At 38.2% G+C, this 15,259-nt stretch overlaps 1 protein-coding gene and 2 non-coding genes across 4 annotated transcripts in view; 2 read left to right on the forward strand and 1 right to left on the reverse strand.

Moving 5' to 3' along the window:
• The window catches only part of DNAH12 (dynein axonemal heavy chain 12), a 238,947-nt gene that overhangs the window by 195,910 nt on the left and 27,778 nt on the right, over positions 1 to 15,259 (reverse strand). For both annotated transcript variants that reach the window (XM_015446091.4, XM_065540821.2), the window contains exons 5-10: positions 8,492 to 8,681; positions 6,840 to 6,912; positions 6,083 to 6,241; positions 5,546 to 5,741; positions 1,981 to 2,169; positions 250 to 406 (exon numbers count right to left, since the gene is read on the reverse strand). In XM_015446091.4, the coding sequence (XP_015301577.3) occupies positions 250 to 406; positions 1,981 to 2,169; positions 5,546 to 5,741; positions 6,083 to 6,241; positions 6,840 to 6,912; positions 8,492 to 8,681 (964 nt within the window). The remainder of the gene's footprint in view (positions 1 to 249; positions 407 to 1,980; positions 2,170 to 5,545; positions 5,742 to 6,082; positions 6,242 to 6,839; positions 6,913 to 8,491; positions 8,682 to 15,259) is intronic.
• On the forward strand, positions 10,132 to 10,237 carry LOC123571952 (U6 spliceosomal RNA). The gene has a single exon (XR_006696310.1). It is a non-coding gene; the product is annotated as a U6 spliceosomal RNA (small nuclear RNA).
• LOC135969742 (U6 spliceosomal RNA) lies at positions 11,215 to 11,320 on the forward strand. Its single transcript, XR_010585160.1, has one exon. It is a non-coding gene; the product is annotated as a U6 spliceosomal RNA (small nuclear RNA).

Genomic DNA, 15,259 nt, shown 5'->3' on the forward strand with positions numbered 1-15,259 from the left:
CTTGAATTATTCCAACATTTCTTCTCTCTGCCTTTGACTTTACCACCCCGCTCCAGTTCACACACACCCTTTGGACTGGACAACAAAATGTATTGGGTTTGATTCTTGACTCTGCCAAAAGCTACGCCTATGCTCACTTCTGGCTCTCCCTGTTCTTTCATGGCAGCCCCAGACAAACAGACACCTGACCAAATTCTAGCACAAATAAAATGATGACAAATGGTATAATATTATATATATCATACACACCATATGTCTCATAATGTTTTCTTGCACCTTCTAAGTTCCGATGTATTGCTGCCTTCAGTGTGTCAACAGCCCAGTGTAACACGTGTTCAGGAAGTTCTGTGTCAAGATTTACTGGTGTTGAAGTTCCTGATAGCCAAGAGGGGATTGTTTGGACATTCTAACGCAAAAAAAAATAATAACAATGTATATAATAAATATCTAACTGTATAATTAATCTATATGTAGATTTTTTTTTTTTTTTTTTTTTTTTTTTGAGACAGAGTCTTGCTCTGTCACCCAGGCTGGAGTGTAGTGGTGCGATCTCAGCTCACTGCAACCTCCGCCTCCCGGGTTCAAGTGCTTCTCCTGCCTCAGCCTTCTGAGTAGCTGGGATTACAGGCGCACGCCACCACACCCAGCTAATTTTTGTATTTTTATACAGGGTTTCACCATGTTGGTCAGGCTGGTCTCGACCTCCTGATCTTGTGATCCGCCCGCCTTGGGCTCCCAAAGTGCTGGGATTACAGGCATGAGTCACCGTGCCTGGCCTATTTTTTGTATTTTAGTAGAGATGGTGTTTCACCATGTTGGTAAGGCTGGTCTCGAACTCCTGAGCTCAGGCGATCCGCCCGCCTCGTCCTCCCAAGGTGTTAGGATTACAGGCGTGAGCCACTGCGCTGGGCCTATATGTAGATCTTATACTATATTTTTTAACATTCTTTTCAGATTTCAATGGCCGAAGAAAAAATAACTTGATACAAAATAATGATTTAAAATTGTATAGTTTGTAGTCTAACGTAAAACAAGTTGGGCCAGGTGCAGCAGCACATGCCTATTGTCCCAGCTACTTGGGAAACTGAGGCAAGAAGATCACTTGAGCCCAGGAGTTTGAGGCAGCAGTGTGCTATGATCATGTCTGTGAATAGCCACTGCACTTCAGCCTAGGTCAATAGTGAGACCCTGTCTCAAACAAAACAAAACAAAGAAAACCTTAAGTTGCGTTAGTTTTTTATCATTCAACAAATATTTATTGACTAATTATTTATTGACAAATAAATATTTAACAAATATTTATTTATTTATCTTTTTTTTTTTTTTTTTTTTTTTTTGAGACAGAGTCTTGCTCTGTCGCCAGGCTGGAGTACAGTGGCATGATCTTGGCTCACTGCAGCCTCCAACTCCCTGGTTCAAGCAATTCTCCTGCCTCAGCCTCCTGAGCAACTGGGATTACAGGCACGTGCCACCACGCCCAGCTACTTTTTGTATTTTTAGTAGAGATGGGGTTTCACCATGTTGGCCAGGATGGTCTCGATCTCCTGACCTCGTGTTCCGCCTGCCTCGGCCTCCTAAAGTGCTGGGATTACAGGCGTGAGCCACTGCGCCCGGCCGACAAATATTTATTGACTAATATTTATTGACAAAGTAATTATACCAGAAAGCTCTAGAAAGAACAAATATTAATTAGATCTTGTTCTTAAGAAGCTCACAACTCAGTAGAGATGAGACATGCCAAAAAAAAAAAAAATCAATTCATAGCTACAAGAAAAGTTCTAAGAAAGAAGATGTCATCTCCAGCCAAGAGACTTTTTCAAAGAGAAAGCAATTTCTAATTTAAAATAATTGAGGGAGGAAAATAACACAAAGAGTCATAACATTTTATGTACATATACACTTCATAGAGATTCGACTCAAATAATTTAAAATTCTTTAAAAGAGCCACATAAAGAAACCCGATGGGTAAAGATGTAATACCTGCAGAGCTTCGGCTATTCGTTCTACCAAACTCAAAATATTATCTTCCAAATCTTGAAAGGTAGGATAAAATTCCATTTTGTCATCATCAAATGTCAATTCTATCTTAAATATTGGCAGCCTTTCTTGATCTTTTGGGTCAAAGAGTTTTACAAATCCTTCTACAGTTCTCCTTAAGAGATCCTTTAGCTGCATGATATAAATCATTATTACTTTAGAGAGTACAAATTCAACTTTTAACTAACATCAGTAAACTGATTAGAATTGTCTATATCTGATTATAATCTTCTATAATTAAAACATGCTATCAATCCGTTTAGTCTTGAAAATTACTTCATTCAGCATACTATATATACATGTGTATACACACACATACACACACACACACACATATATACATATATATATATATATATATATATATTTTTTTTTTTTAAGACAGTGTCTCACTCTGTTGCCAGGACTGCAGTGCAATGGTGCCATCATAGCTCACTGTAACCTTGAACTCCTGGGCTCAGGCAATCCTCCTGCCTCAGCCTCCTGAGTAGCTGGGACTACGATGCATGCCACCACACCCAGCTAATCAGCATGATATGTTCTTATTAATTTTTAATATTTGTGGGTACATAGTAGGTGTATATAAAGGTTACATGAGATATTCTGATACAGGAATGTAATGTGTAATAGTCACATCAGCGTAAATGGGATTTCCATCACTTCAAGTATTTATCCTTTGTGTTACAAACAATCTAATTATACTCTTTTAGTTATTTTGAAAGGGATGATTAAATTATGTTTTGCTGTAGTTACCCAGTTGTGCTAGTAAATACTAGGTCTTATTCATTCATTCTTTTTGTTTGTTTGTTTGTTTTTTGTTTTTGAGACAGGGTTGCCCAGGTTAGAGTGTAGTGGCAAGACCTCCACTTACTGCAACCTCTGCCTGCTGGGCTCAGGCCATCCTCCCACCTCAGTCTCCTGAGTAGCTGGAACTACATGCACATGCTACCACGCCTGGCTAATTTTTGTATTTTTTGTAGAGGCAGGGTTTTGCCATGTTGCTCATGGCTGGTCTCAAACTCCTGAGCTCAAGTGACCCACCAGCTTTGGCCTCCCACAGTGCTGGGATTGCAGGTGTGAGCCACCACACTCAGCTTATTCATTCTTTCTAACTTTTTCGTACCCATTAAATATCCCCACTTACCACCCCCTGCGCTCACTTCTCCCACTACCTTTCCCAGCCTCTGGTAACCATCCTTCTACTCTTTATCTCCATGAGTTCAACTGTTTTAATTTTTAGCCCCCAAATAAGTGAGAACATACATTAACAAATATAACCTAAAACAATAAATAGAACATTATATGCAAAACCTAATTTTGTTTTTAGTTTTGGTTTTTTTGGTTTTGTTTTTGTTTTGAGACAGAGACTCACTCTGTCGGCCAGGCTGGAGTGCAATGGCACGATCTCGGCTCACTATAACCTCCGTCTCCCGGGCTCAAGTAATTCTCCTGCCTCAGCCTCCTGAGTAGCTGGGATTATAGGTGCCTGCCACCATGCCTGACTAAATTTTGTAGTTTTAGTAGAGACAGGGTTTCACCATGTTGGCCAGGTTGGTCTCAAACCCCTTTCCTCAGGTAATCCACCCACCTCGGCCTCCCAAAGTGCTGGGATTATAGGTGTGAACCACTGTGCCCAGCCTATTTTTGTTTTTTAAGACTGGGTCTTGCTCTGTTGCCCAGGCTGGAGTGCAGTGGCACAATCATAGTTCACAGTAGGCTCGAGTTCCTGGGATGCGGGACTCAAGCAATCCTCCCACCTCAGCCTCCTGAGTAGCTGGGACAATAGGCATAAGCCACCATGCCTGGCTAATTTTTTATTTTTTTTCTAGAGACAGTGTCTCACTTTGTTTCTCAGGCTGGTCTTGAACTCCTGGGCTCAAGTGATCGTCCCACCTTAGCCTCCCAAAGTGCTGAGATTATAGGCGTGAGCCACCACACCCAGCCAAACCTTAATTTTTTAATAGAGTATCAACAATCTTAAAATGGCGACTCAGAATTTTTCACATTCTTTAGTAATTCTGTCCCTGGTACAGAAAATGTTCCAAAAGATCAAACAACATGGTAAAGACTGAAGGGAGGGGAGGCGTGACAAGCAGAGGTAAGGGTGTAATGTGGGGACATGCACATGGAGTGAGGTACAGTGGAATGCCAGAGCTAGCTCCTGTTCTCTCAAGAGTCAATTGTTAAATATTCAAGAATTTTGTGACCAGTTGTTAAACTCTTAGAAGCTCGAAATTTACCATGGTGGGAATATTTACACCACAGAAGTCAACAAACACTACAAATCAGGGTAATTTTCTTATTTATTTATTTATTTATTATGTTGAGACAGAGTCTTACTCTGTTGCCCAGGCTAGAATGCAGTGGCACAATGTGGGCTCACCACAACCTTCGCCTCTCAGTCTCAAACTATTCTCGTGCCTCAGCCTCCTGAGCAGCTGAGATTACAAGCATATGCCACCATGCGTGGCTAATTTTTGTATTTTTAGTAGAAAGAAGGTTTTGCCATGTTGACCAGGCTGGTCTTGAACTCCTGAGCTCAAGTCATCCACCTGCCTGGACCTCCCAAAGTGCTGGTATTATAGGTGTGAGCCACTGTGCCCAGCCTAAGGGTGATTTTCTTTTCTGGAGAGCCATATTTCTAGCACACTACTGGGTGAAAGTAAAGTCACTGGAACTTAGAAATGTGCACAAGGAGCTTCTAAAGTACGAATAACGCTTTCTTATAGAGAACCAACTGTTGGGAATTTACCCCAGCAGACAAACATGGTTCTAAATGATCTTCAAGACATTCCTCATCTCTTTTATTAAATAATCACAGTCCTCTTAAGAGGGTAAAGGTAGAAAGGAAACCATGTATATTAGTTACAGCATTACATACTAGATATTAAATATGTATATTATCCTTTTAAATATTCAAGACAAAATTCATGGAATTGTTGGAGGTCTTTACCAAAAGGGCAAGTTTTTCTTCAAAACTATTTTTCTAGAATTGTATATCTACAATAGTAAAAATTTGGGAAGGCCATAAATATAATTTCATAAAATTAAAAATTCCCTATTTGTCATTTAAAGATTATCTATAACTTTAAAATATTTTTCCACCGTATACCTCTTATACAATGATCAATAACATTTTAAACCAAGATTTTACTGAGAATGAAATGAGAATCAACCAACTCTAAATTTAATAAATTCAAAAATATGTTACTAGAATAATTCTTTTGTTAACATACTCTAAATAAAGCTATAATTAACTTATATATCCTTTAGGCATGAGCCAAGTAATTACTCATAATACTAACATATACTTCTAGATTTCCTTTCATTTTAGATAGTTTCAGAAACTCAGTATTTTTCTGCTAAAATTATTTAAATAAAATTGCAGTAGAAATATTTTAATTTATTTCAAAATAATTACTTAGCACTATGTTTACATAGAATTCTATTTAAAATACTGAACTAATTTTAATAACATTATCATTTGATATACATAAAGTATATTTACCTGATTTGACATAAGTGTGGAAACACAGCTATAAAATGCATCCAATTTTTCAGGTTTAACACCTTCTAGTGCCTCCTTCTTAGTAAAGAGATTTATAACCTTTGGATACCATGTATTCATTATCTTCTCTTCTGCTTTTCTAGTTTGTATTGATAGATCAGTTTTCAGTGATTCACAGTCAATTGGACCTTTAGCTCTATTTATGAGAAAAAGAAATATGATTTGAAGCAAATGATACATATTGGTCTTAAAACACAATTGTTAGGCCGGGCACGGTGGTTCACACCTGCAATCCCAGCACTTTGGGAGGCTGAGGCAGGCAGATCACGAGGTCAGGAGTTCGAGACTAACCTGGCCAATGTGGTAAAACCCCATCTCTACTAAAAATACAAAAATTAGCTGGGCGTGGTGGTGTGTGCCTGTAAGAAAAGTGTTGAAGATTTAGGGATCTGTTTTAAAAATTATACAGTCAAAAATATAGACTCAAGCAAGGAGACATTCAAATTTTAAATTTAATTAATAAATACAGGATTTTACCTAATTCCTGTAAAGTCCAACAAAACTGTATCAGCAAATGTTGTATAACCAAGGTCCAGTAACATTTTCATAGTTGGATGAACAATGTGCAAATTAGAGAATATTTGATTTCTTGCCTGCACATAGCTAGAACGCCAAGGATTAGAATAATCCAGGCCTCTGGAAAAGCAAAACACCATATCGAACATGATTATAATACACCCTAAACTTTAGGAAATAATGCTTATAACATGAAATTAGTATTGAAGTGAGAAAAGTGGGGCTTGAGAAGAGGGAAATGTGGTCAGCAATGGGAACCTTAAGATATATGCATTTAATAAAAACACATCAAGAACTCAAAACTGCATTATCTTCAGAGGGAACAGAAATAATTTGTGAGTAAGGCAGACTGATGGGCCAGATCTGAGAGCTCTGCTAACTTCCACTGTGCTTTGGCTCAGGTATCCCAGGCGAAAATGAAAGAACACAGTCTTTAGGACTAAAGAAAAGGGCTGGAGAAATCTGTCTGGCATACACCAAAACTTACTCAAGGCTAAGTTAAGCTATGCATTCATAAAGATCTCTCCAGTTATGTATGCAGAACTAAACAAGCATAGTAGAGAGGGTACCTCTGGGGGAAAAACAAGAGTACCTTTTTTTTTGGATGTGTTCAAAATACCTTTGAGTATCACAACTGTAGACTTGAATATAACATCAGTTTATTTTTAATCTATATCAAAAATTGGATGAAGTACTGTTTGTAAACTTATTTACTCACACAGGAGATTCAGGTAAAGGACCTCCTTCATCTTCAAGCCATTTAACTGGTGGTTTCACAAGAACGCTCTGCACTAAAATACATGGATATATTAATGCTTCTTGAAAATCTCTGCACAATCTATTAATATCGAAGTTTCTAACTTTTGATTTTGGATGGTATAGTTTACTATGCATTAAAAGGAATGTAAGAAAAAACTCCTTTATTTGAAACAAAATCAAGTTATTGGTACTATTTTGGCCTTACTTTAGAGGAGAGTTCAGATAAATAAAAGCTTTAATAAGATCTCAGTTTTTTGCATTCCATCTACTCAAAAGTCACTAGCATGGCCACTTAAAAAAAGTGCATTTCATGGTGGCTACCAGGGACTGGAATGTTAGTCACAGGCTACAAAATTTCAGTTAGATAGGAGGGAACAAGTTCAAGAGATTATATAACATGGAGGCCGAGCACGGTGGCTCATGCCTGTAATCCCAGCACCTTGGGAGGCAAAGGAGGGCAGATCACCTGAGGTCAGGAGTTCGAGACCAGCCTGACCAACATGGTGAAACCCCATCTCTACTAAAAATACAAAAATTAGCTGGGCATGGTGGCAGGCACCTGTAGTCCCAGCTACTCGGGAGGCTGAGGCAGGAGAATCGCTTGAACCTGGGAGGTGGAGGTTGCATTGAGCTGAGATTATACCACTGCACTCTAGCCTGGGCAACAGAGTGAGACTCCGTCACAAAAAAAAAAAAAAAAAAAAAAAGAAAGAAAAGAAAAGAAAGAAAGCAATTATACAACATAGTGACTAGTTAGTAACAATTTATTGTATCCTTGAAAATTGTCAAAAGTAGATTCTGTGTTCCCACCACACACAAAAAATGGTAAATATGGGGAAAAAATGCATCAGTTAATTAGCTCAATTTAGTTATTCCACAATGTTTCATATTTCAAAATGTATTGTACATAACTATATGCAATTTTTGTCAATTTTTAAAAAGGAAAAGAATTTATTCTAAAAAATAGCAGATTATACCCCTAATAAATCTCCCAAAACACGTTAGTATTTTCTAGAAAACCTATAAATAGTATAGCTAAACTCATAAAGTAAAAAGTCAAAAAGATGTTAGCTAATTTAAAAAAATACAAAAAGTACCCTTAAATTGTAAGGATTTTGACTTAAGTATAGGCTCAAAATAAAAACTTTAAATAAAAATCATATCTAAGAACTACAAATAGTTTGGGCTGGCCTGAGTGGTTCAGTCTGTAATCCCAGCACTTTGGGAGACTGAGATGGGCGGATGGCTTCAGTCCAGGAGTTCGAGACCAGCTTGGTCAACATGGTGAAACCACATCCCTACCAAAAAATAAAAAAATCAGCTGGGCATAGTGGTGCGTGCCTGAAGTTCCTGGTACTCAGGAGGCTGAGGTAGGGGAATCGCTTCAACTCAGCAGGCGGAGGCTGCAGTGAGCTGAAATAGCACCACTGCACTCCAGCCTGGGCTACAGAGATCGTGTCTCGAAGAAAAAAAGACAAAGAAAAGAAAAAAATAGATATAGTTTAAATATATAGTGTTCATTATTCATTTTGCTTATTTCTATTTTTGATTCAGTGGGGTTGGGGGGAGGCAAAGGTGACAGAAGCGTGGTGTGTGTTAGATGCTACTTACCCAAATATCTCTTCATGCTGTTTTCAAAGTCACTTGACACCTCATTTATGAGACTTTCAAGGAGTTCTTCTCTTTCTTTCCCTTCCTTTAAAGACTCAGGTATCAGCCTTAACATGTGATCCAGCCATTCCTGCTGAATAGGTACTATAGGACTACTTTCTACACATTGCTTCATATAAATGTAGTTGAACTGAGAACATAAGAAAAAAACTAAACGTTCTGCATGGTTGTATCATTTCAGTGTAACTCCTGAACTCTCTCTTCCTAAGACAACATTTTTTCAGATTAAAAATATTCTGAAAAATAACATTTTCAGAATAAAAACTGTTTAATCCAAAAGTACATCCTACAAAGAAACCATTTTATCTTTTTCTTTATTTATGATTAATTCTTGCCAAATTAATATTCTTAGCAGAGTCTTCATTTTCTCAAGGCAAAACAAAGATTCTTTAACTTATTATTCCTTATTATCTAACTTATTATTATAATATATCCACTGATTCAACAAATATTCAGACATTGTTCTAAACGCTGAGTACATAGTAGCTGAACAAAACAAAGCCCATGCTCTCTTGAGATTATATTCCAGTACAATAGCAGTATAATATAATTTCACAAATTCTCCCATAAGAATGAATAGTCTGACTAAAAATAGACATGAATGAATGAAAAGACACTTGATCTTAGTAAAGACATTTTAGCATCATGAAAATTTCAGTTTTCCCAAAATTAATTTAACACAATACCAATAAAAATATCTACATACATTTTTATGGAATTAAATAAGTTGATCCTAAAGTTCATGTGGAAAAATAAACATGCAAGAACAGCCAAGAAAACCCTGAGAAAGAAAATCTGCAATGGAGGGCTAGCCCTAGGAGACATTAGAACATACCAGAAAGTGTGGTGTAGCACAGGTGTATGAATAGACAGACCAGTGGAAAACAACAGAAAGTCCAAAAATATACCAGTATATCAGAAAATTTAGCACATGATAAACATGGCATCTCAAAACACTGGGAAAAATATGAAGGTTTTAATAACTATTTGGAACAACTGGTTAGCCATTTGGAAAAAGATAAAATAATTCATACCTTCCATCATACATAAGACTAAACTCCAGAATTTAACTTAAACAATGAAACTATACAAGGATCATGAAGAAAAACGTAGATGAAGTCTTTTATAATTTGAGTATAGGAAAAACCTTCCTAGTTATGATTCAAATACTAGATACAAAAAAAGGAAACAAGTGATAGATTAATTTTTACTACATAAAAACATAAAGGTTTGCATAACAAAAACAATTTAAAATGTCAAAAGACAATTGACAATTTGGCAGAAAATATTTGCAACATACATCTCAAAGTGTAAACAATGCTTTAAAATTTAGGGGATGGGAGAACCTTAAGGACATCATGCTAAGTGAAATAAGCCAATCACAAGAAAACAAGTATTGCATCATTCCACTTATATGAAGCATTTAAATTTATAGAAACAGAAAACAAAATAGTAGTTGCCAGGGGCTACGGGGAAGAGGAAATGGGGAGTTGTTATTTAAGAAGCATAGAGTTTCAGTTTTGCAAGATGAAAATGTTCTGGAGATTCGCTGCACAAGAATGTGAAAATACTACTAAACTGTGCTCGCTTTGGCAGTACATATACTAAAATTGGAATGATACAGAGAAGATTAGCACGGCCCCTGTGCAAGGATGAACACAAATTTGTGAAGCATTCCATATTTTTGAGACAAGAGATGCTGGCGAGGCTGTGGAGAAATAGGAACGCTTTTACACTGTTGGTGGGAATGTAAATTAGTTCAACCATTGTGGAAGACAGTATGGCGATTTCTCAAGGATCTAGAACCAGAAATACCATTTGACCCAGCAATCCCATTACTGGGAATACACCCAAAGAAATATAAATCATTCTACTATAAAGACACATGCACACATAGGTTTATTGCAGCACTATTTACAATAGCAAAGTCATGGAACCAACCCAAATGCCCATCAGTGATAGACTGGATAAAGAAAATGTGGTACATGGCTGGGCATGGTGGCTCACGCCTGTAATCCCAGAACTTTGGGAGGCCGAGGCAGGTGGATCACAAGGTCAGGAGTTCAAGACCAGCCTGGCCAAGATGGTGAAACCTCATCTCTACTAAAAATACAAAAAAATTAGCCAGGTGTGGTGGTGAGTGCCTGTAATCCCAGCTACTCAGGAGGCTGAGGCAGAGAATTGCTTGAACCCAGGAAGCAGAGAGTGCAGTGAGCCGAGATCACCCCACTGCACTCCGGCCTGGCAACAGAGCAAGACTTCATCTCGGGAAAAAAAAAAAAAGTGGTACATATACACCATAGAATACTACACAGGCATAAAAAGGAAGGAGATCATGTCCTTTACAGGGACATGGATGAAGCTGGAAGCCATCATCCTCAGCAAACTAACACAGGAACGGAAAACCAAACACCGCATGTTCTCACTCATAAGTGGGAGGTGAACAATGAGAACACATGGACACAGGGAGGGGAACAACACAAACCAGAGCCCATTGGGGGATGGAGGGCAAGGGGAGGGAACCTAGAGGATGGGTCAATAGGTGCAGCAAACCATCGTGGCACATGTATACCCATGTAACAAACCTGCACATTCCGCACATGTATCCCGGAACTTAAAATTTAAAAAATTACAATTAAAAAAAAAGAAAATACTACTAAACTGTGCTCGCTTTGGCAGTACATATACTAAAATTGGAATGATACAGAGAAGATTAGCACGGCCCCTGTGCAAGGATGAACACAAATTTGTGAAGCATTCCATATTTTTGAGACAAGAGATGCTGGCGAGGCTGTGGAGAAATAGGAACGCTTTTACACTGTTGGTGGGAATGTAAATTAGTTCAACCATTGTGGAAGACAGTATGGCGATTTCTCAAGGATCTAGAACCAGAAATACCATTTGACCCAGCAATCCCATTACTGGGAATACACCCAAAGAAATATAAATCATTCTACTATAAAGACACATGCACACATAGGTTTATTGCAGCACTATTTACAATAGCAAAGTCATGGAACCAACCCAAATGCCCATCAGTGATAGACTGGATAAAGAAAATGTGGTACATGGCTGGGCATGGTGGCTCACGCCTGTAATCCCAGAACTTTGGGAGGCCGAGGCAGGTGGATCACAAGGTCAGGAGTTCAAGACCAGCCTGGCCAAGATGGTGAAACCTCATCTCTACTAAAAATACAAAAAAATTAGCCAGGTGTGGTGGTGAGTGCCTGTAATCCCAGCTACTCAGGAGGCTGAGGCAGAGAATTGCTTGAACCCAGGAAGCAGAGAGTGCAGTGAGCCGAGATCACCCCACTGCACTCCGGCCTGGCAACAGAGCAAGACTTCATCTCGGGAAAAAAAAAAAAAGTGGTACATATACACCATAGAATACTACACAGGCATAAAAAGGAAGGAGATCATGTCCTTTACAGGGACATGGATGAAGCTGGAAGCCATCATCCTCAGCAAACTAACACAGGAACGGAAAACCAAACACCGCATGTTCTCACTCATAAGTGGGAGGTGAACAATGAGAACACATGGACACAGGGAGGGGAACAACACAAACCAGAGCCCATTGGGGGATGGAGGGCAAGGGGAGGGAACCTAGAGGATGGGTCAATAGGTGCAGCAAACCATCGTGGCACATGTATACCCATGTAACAAACCTGCACATTCCGCACATGTATCCCGGAACTTAAAATTTAAAAAATTACAATTAAAAAAAAAGAAAATACTACTAAACTGTGCCCTTAAAAATGGTTAAGATGATTTTATGTTATGTGTATTTTATCACAGTTTGTAAACATTTAGGGGGAAATAACACCAAAACTACAACAGAAATATGGGCAGAAGATATAAACCAACATTTCACAATAAAAATATAATTGAAATGGCACTTAAACCATATTTTAAAATGTATAATCTTACTCATAATTACAGAAAGCAAATTTAAACTACCCTGAGATACCAGTTGTCACATATCAGACTGACAAAATTTTTTAAAAATATGACCCCCACATTCTTTTGTGAAACTATGGGGAAGCAAACACTCTCATAAATTGCTAGCACATTTTGGAGAGAAATTTTGCAATATCTAACAACACTACATATTGAAATCCCACTTAGAGAAATTAAAACGATACCTCCAACAGTATGAAAACACACATATACAAGGTATTCATTGCAGCAAAATACTGGAAACATTTAAGAGTGGCTGATGCATACATTCGTGTTCTGTGCAGCTAATGGTGAAAAATGAGAAAGATCTCTAAAAATTGATGTGGAGCGATTTCCAGGATACATTATTAAGTTAAAAACGAAATGCGGCCAGGCGCAGTGGCTCACACCTGTAACCTCAGCACTTTGGGAGGCTGAGGCGGGCAGATCACCTGAGATTAGGAGTTTGAAACCAGCCTGGCCCACATGGTGAAACCCCGTCTCTACTAAAAATACAAAAATTGGCTGGGCATGGTGGCAGGCTCCTGTAATCCCAGCTACTCAGGAGCCTGAGGCAGGAGAATCGCTTGAACCCGGGGGGCAGAGGTTGCAGTGAGCTGAGATTGTGCCATTGCACTCCAGTCTGGGTGACAGAGTAAGACTCTGTCTCAGAAAAAAAATAAATAAATAAATAAAAAAGAAAAAAGAAAAACAAACAAACAACAAAAAGCAAAATCCAAGAGTATCTACAGTATGATGCATTTTGTATAAGATAAAAGGAAATAAGAAAACATACCTGCTCATTTGTAAAAAATTAAACACAGAAAGGATAAATCAAAAATTAATGGCATTGGTTATATGAAAGAGTAGCTTGGAATAGATAGAAAGTATGGGGGCATGGGAATAGAGTAGAAGGGATGGGAGATGCTTCTCTGAGGTGTACTTTTGGTATAGTTCTGATTTTAAATCTTGCTGTTGTTTTACCTGCTCAAAGTATAAGTAAAAAATATCAACATAAATAAGGGAGAAAAGAAACTCCAAATGAAAACAAACGAACCACTGAACCTACCTGAATTTCAAGTTATTAATAATTACTTAGCTGAAAATGTATTCATAATTACCTACTGAAAAGGAGTGTAGAACTAACCAATACTGAACACAATATTTTAACCATATATCCTTATGCTAAGTACAAAAGACTATAGATGAAATTAAATTATGGTGAGCAGGTTTGTTTTTCACAGTAGTACGAGTCAGTAATTTTGAAATTATTTATGTATACTCTAGGATTTAACAAAATAAGTAAACCTTGTGGCTAATGGATGAAAGCCAGATTCCTCACTGTCAGAGAAGGGAGCTATGCATAGAGAAAGGGGGACAGGCTAGAATGAACCCTGGGGTGTTACTGGAATAGGAGGTATCAGTATGAATCCATGGGTTTTGAGAGAGAGAGAGAGAAATAATTATTTTCTGGATCTTCTGCTGAGAAAGCCAGGAAGCAATGACACTCGGTATCGAGGAGCACATTTTACACACATATCATGGTTTTTAAATACCATTCTCCACCAAAAGGAGCCAAAAATCCCTGGAGAAATTACTGATTACAGGGCTAGAATAGAAAAAGTATATATAGCATAATCCTGGAACATCTTATTGTGCCAGAAAGTAAGGACGTGCTCAAAGAATGATGGGCTATGTAAAAAAAGACGAGAGTCAACTTTAAGGGCTCCCACTGGTCAAAGGTGGAACAATTGAACTTCAAAATTAATAATAAAGCCAGGCCCTGTGGCTCATGCCTGTAATCCCAGCTACTCAGGAGGCTGGGGTGGAAGGATGGCTTGAGCCCAGGAGTTCAAAGCTGCAGTGAGCTATGATCACAACACTGCTCTCCAGCCTGGGCAACAGAGCAAAATCCCATCTCTAAAAAATAATAATTATTATTAGTAATAATACATTATAAGTTAATGGTTAAAAGAAAATCTATAGTCCACACTGATCTAAATGAATGAATAAATGAAGAAAAAATTAAAAGTTCTTTCTTACTACAGAATTCCAACAAAAAATGTAAAAGAAATGATAGAAAAATTACTATTTGGCAACAACCACAGTAATCACTGTTACAGGCAAAGACGTTAACATTATGGGAACAGATAAAGCATACAGGGGAATTCTTTGTACTCTTTTCTGCAACTCTTTTGTATGTCTAAAATTATTTTGAGATAATAAGATTTTTTAAATGTGTAGCCTAGATGGACATTTTTTGTCTCTTTTATTTTTTTTCAATTAGTTGCTCACTCCAAAATTCTTACAGAAAGACATTTTCTATGTCCACTCCATTAATGTACTGCTTAATCTTTTTTTTTTTTTTTTTTTTTTTTTTTTCAGATGGAGTCTCCCTCTGTTCCCCAGGCTAGAGTGCAATGGCGCAATCTCGGCTCACTGCAACCTCCACCTCCTGGGTTCAAGCGATGTTCCTGCCTCAGCCTCCTGAGTAGCTGGGATTACAGGCGTGGGCCACCATGCCCAGCTAATTTTTTTCTTTTTACTAGAGATGGGGTTTCACCATGTTGGCCAGGCTGGCCTCAAACTCCTGGCCTCATGATCCACTCGACTCGGCCTCCCAAAGTGCTGGGATTACAGGCATGAGCCCCCATGCCTGGCCCATGTACTGCTTAATCTTAAAAGTCTTGTGATAGTCCCCAATCCCTCACTATATCAATGGGCTGACCTCTGTCTAGCAATGAACTCGGTCCTCTCGCTACTCCAGCT

This window comes from Macaca fascicularis, chromosome 2, assembly GCF_037993035.2.
Source record: "Macaca fascicularis isolate 582-1 chromosome 2, T2T-MFA8v1.1".
In the NCBI taxonomy this organism is placed as follows: domain Eukaryota; kingdom Metazoa; phylum Chordata; class Mammalia; order Primates; family Cercopithecidae; genus Macaca; species Macaca fascicularis.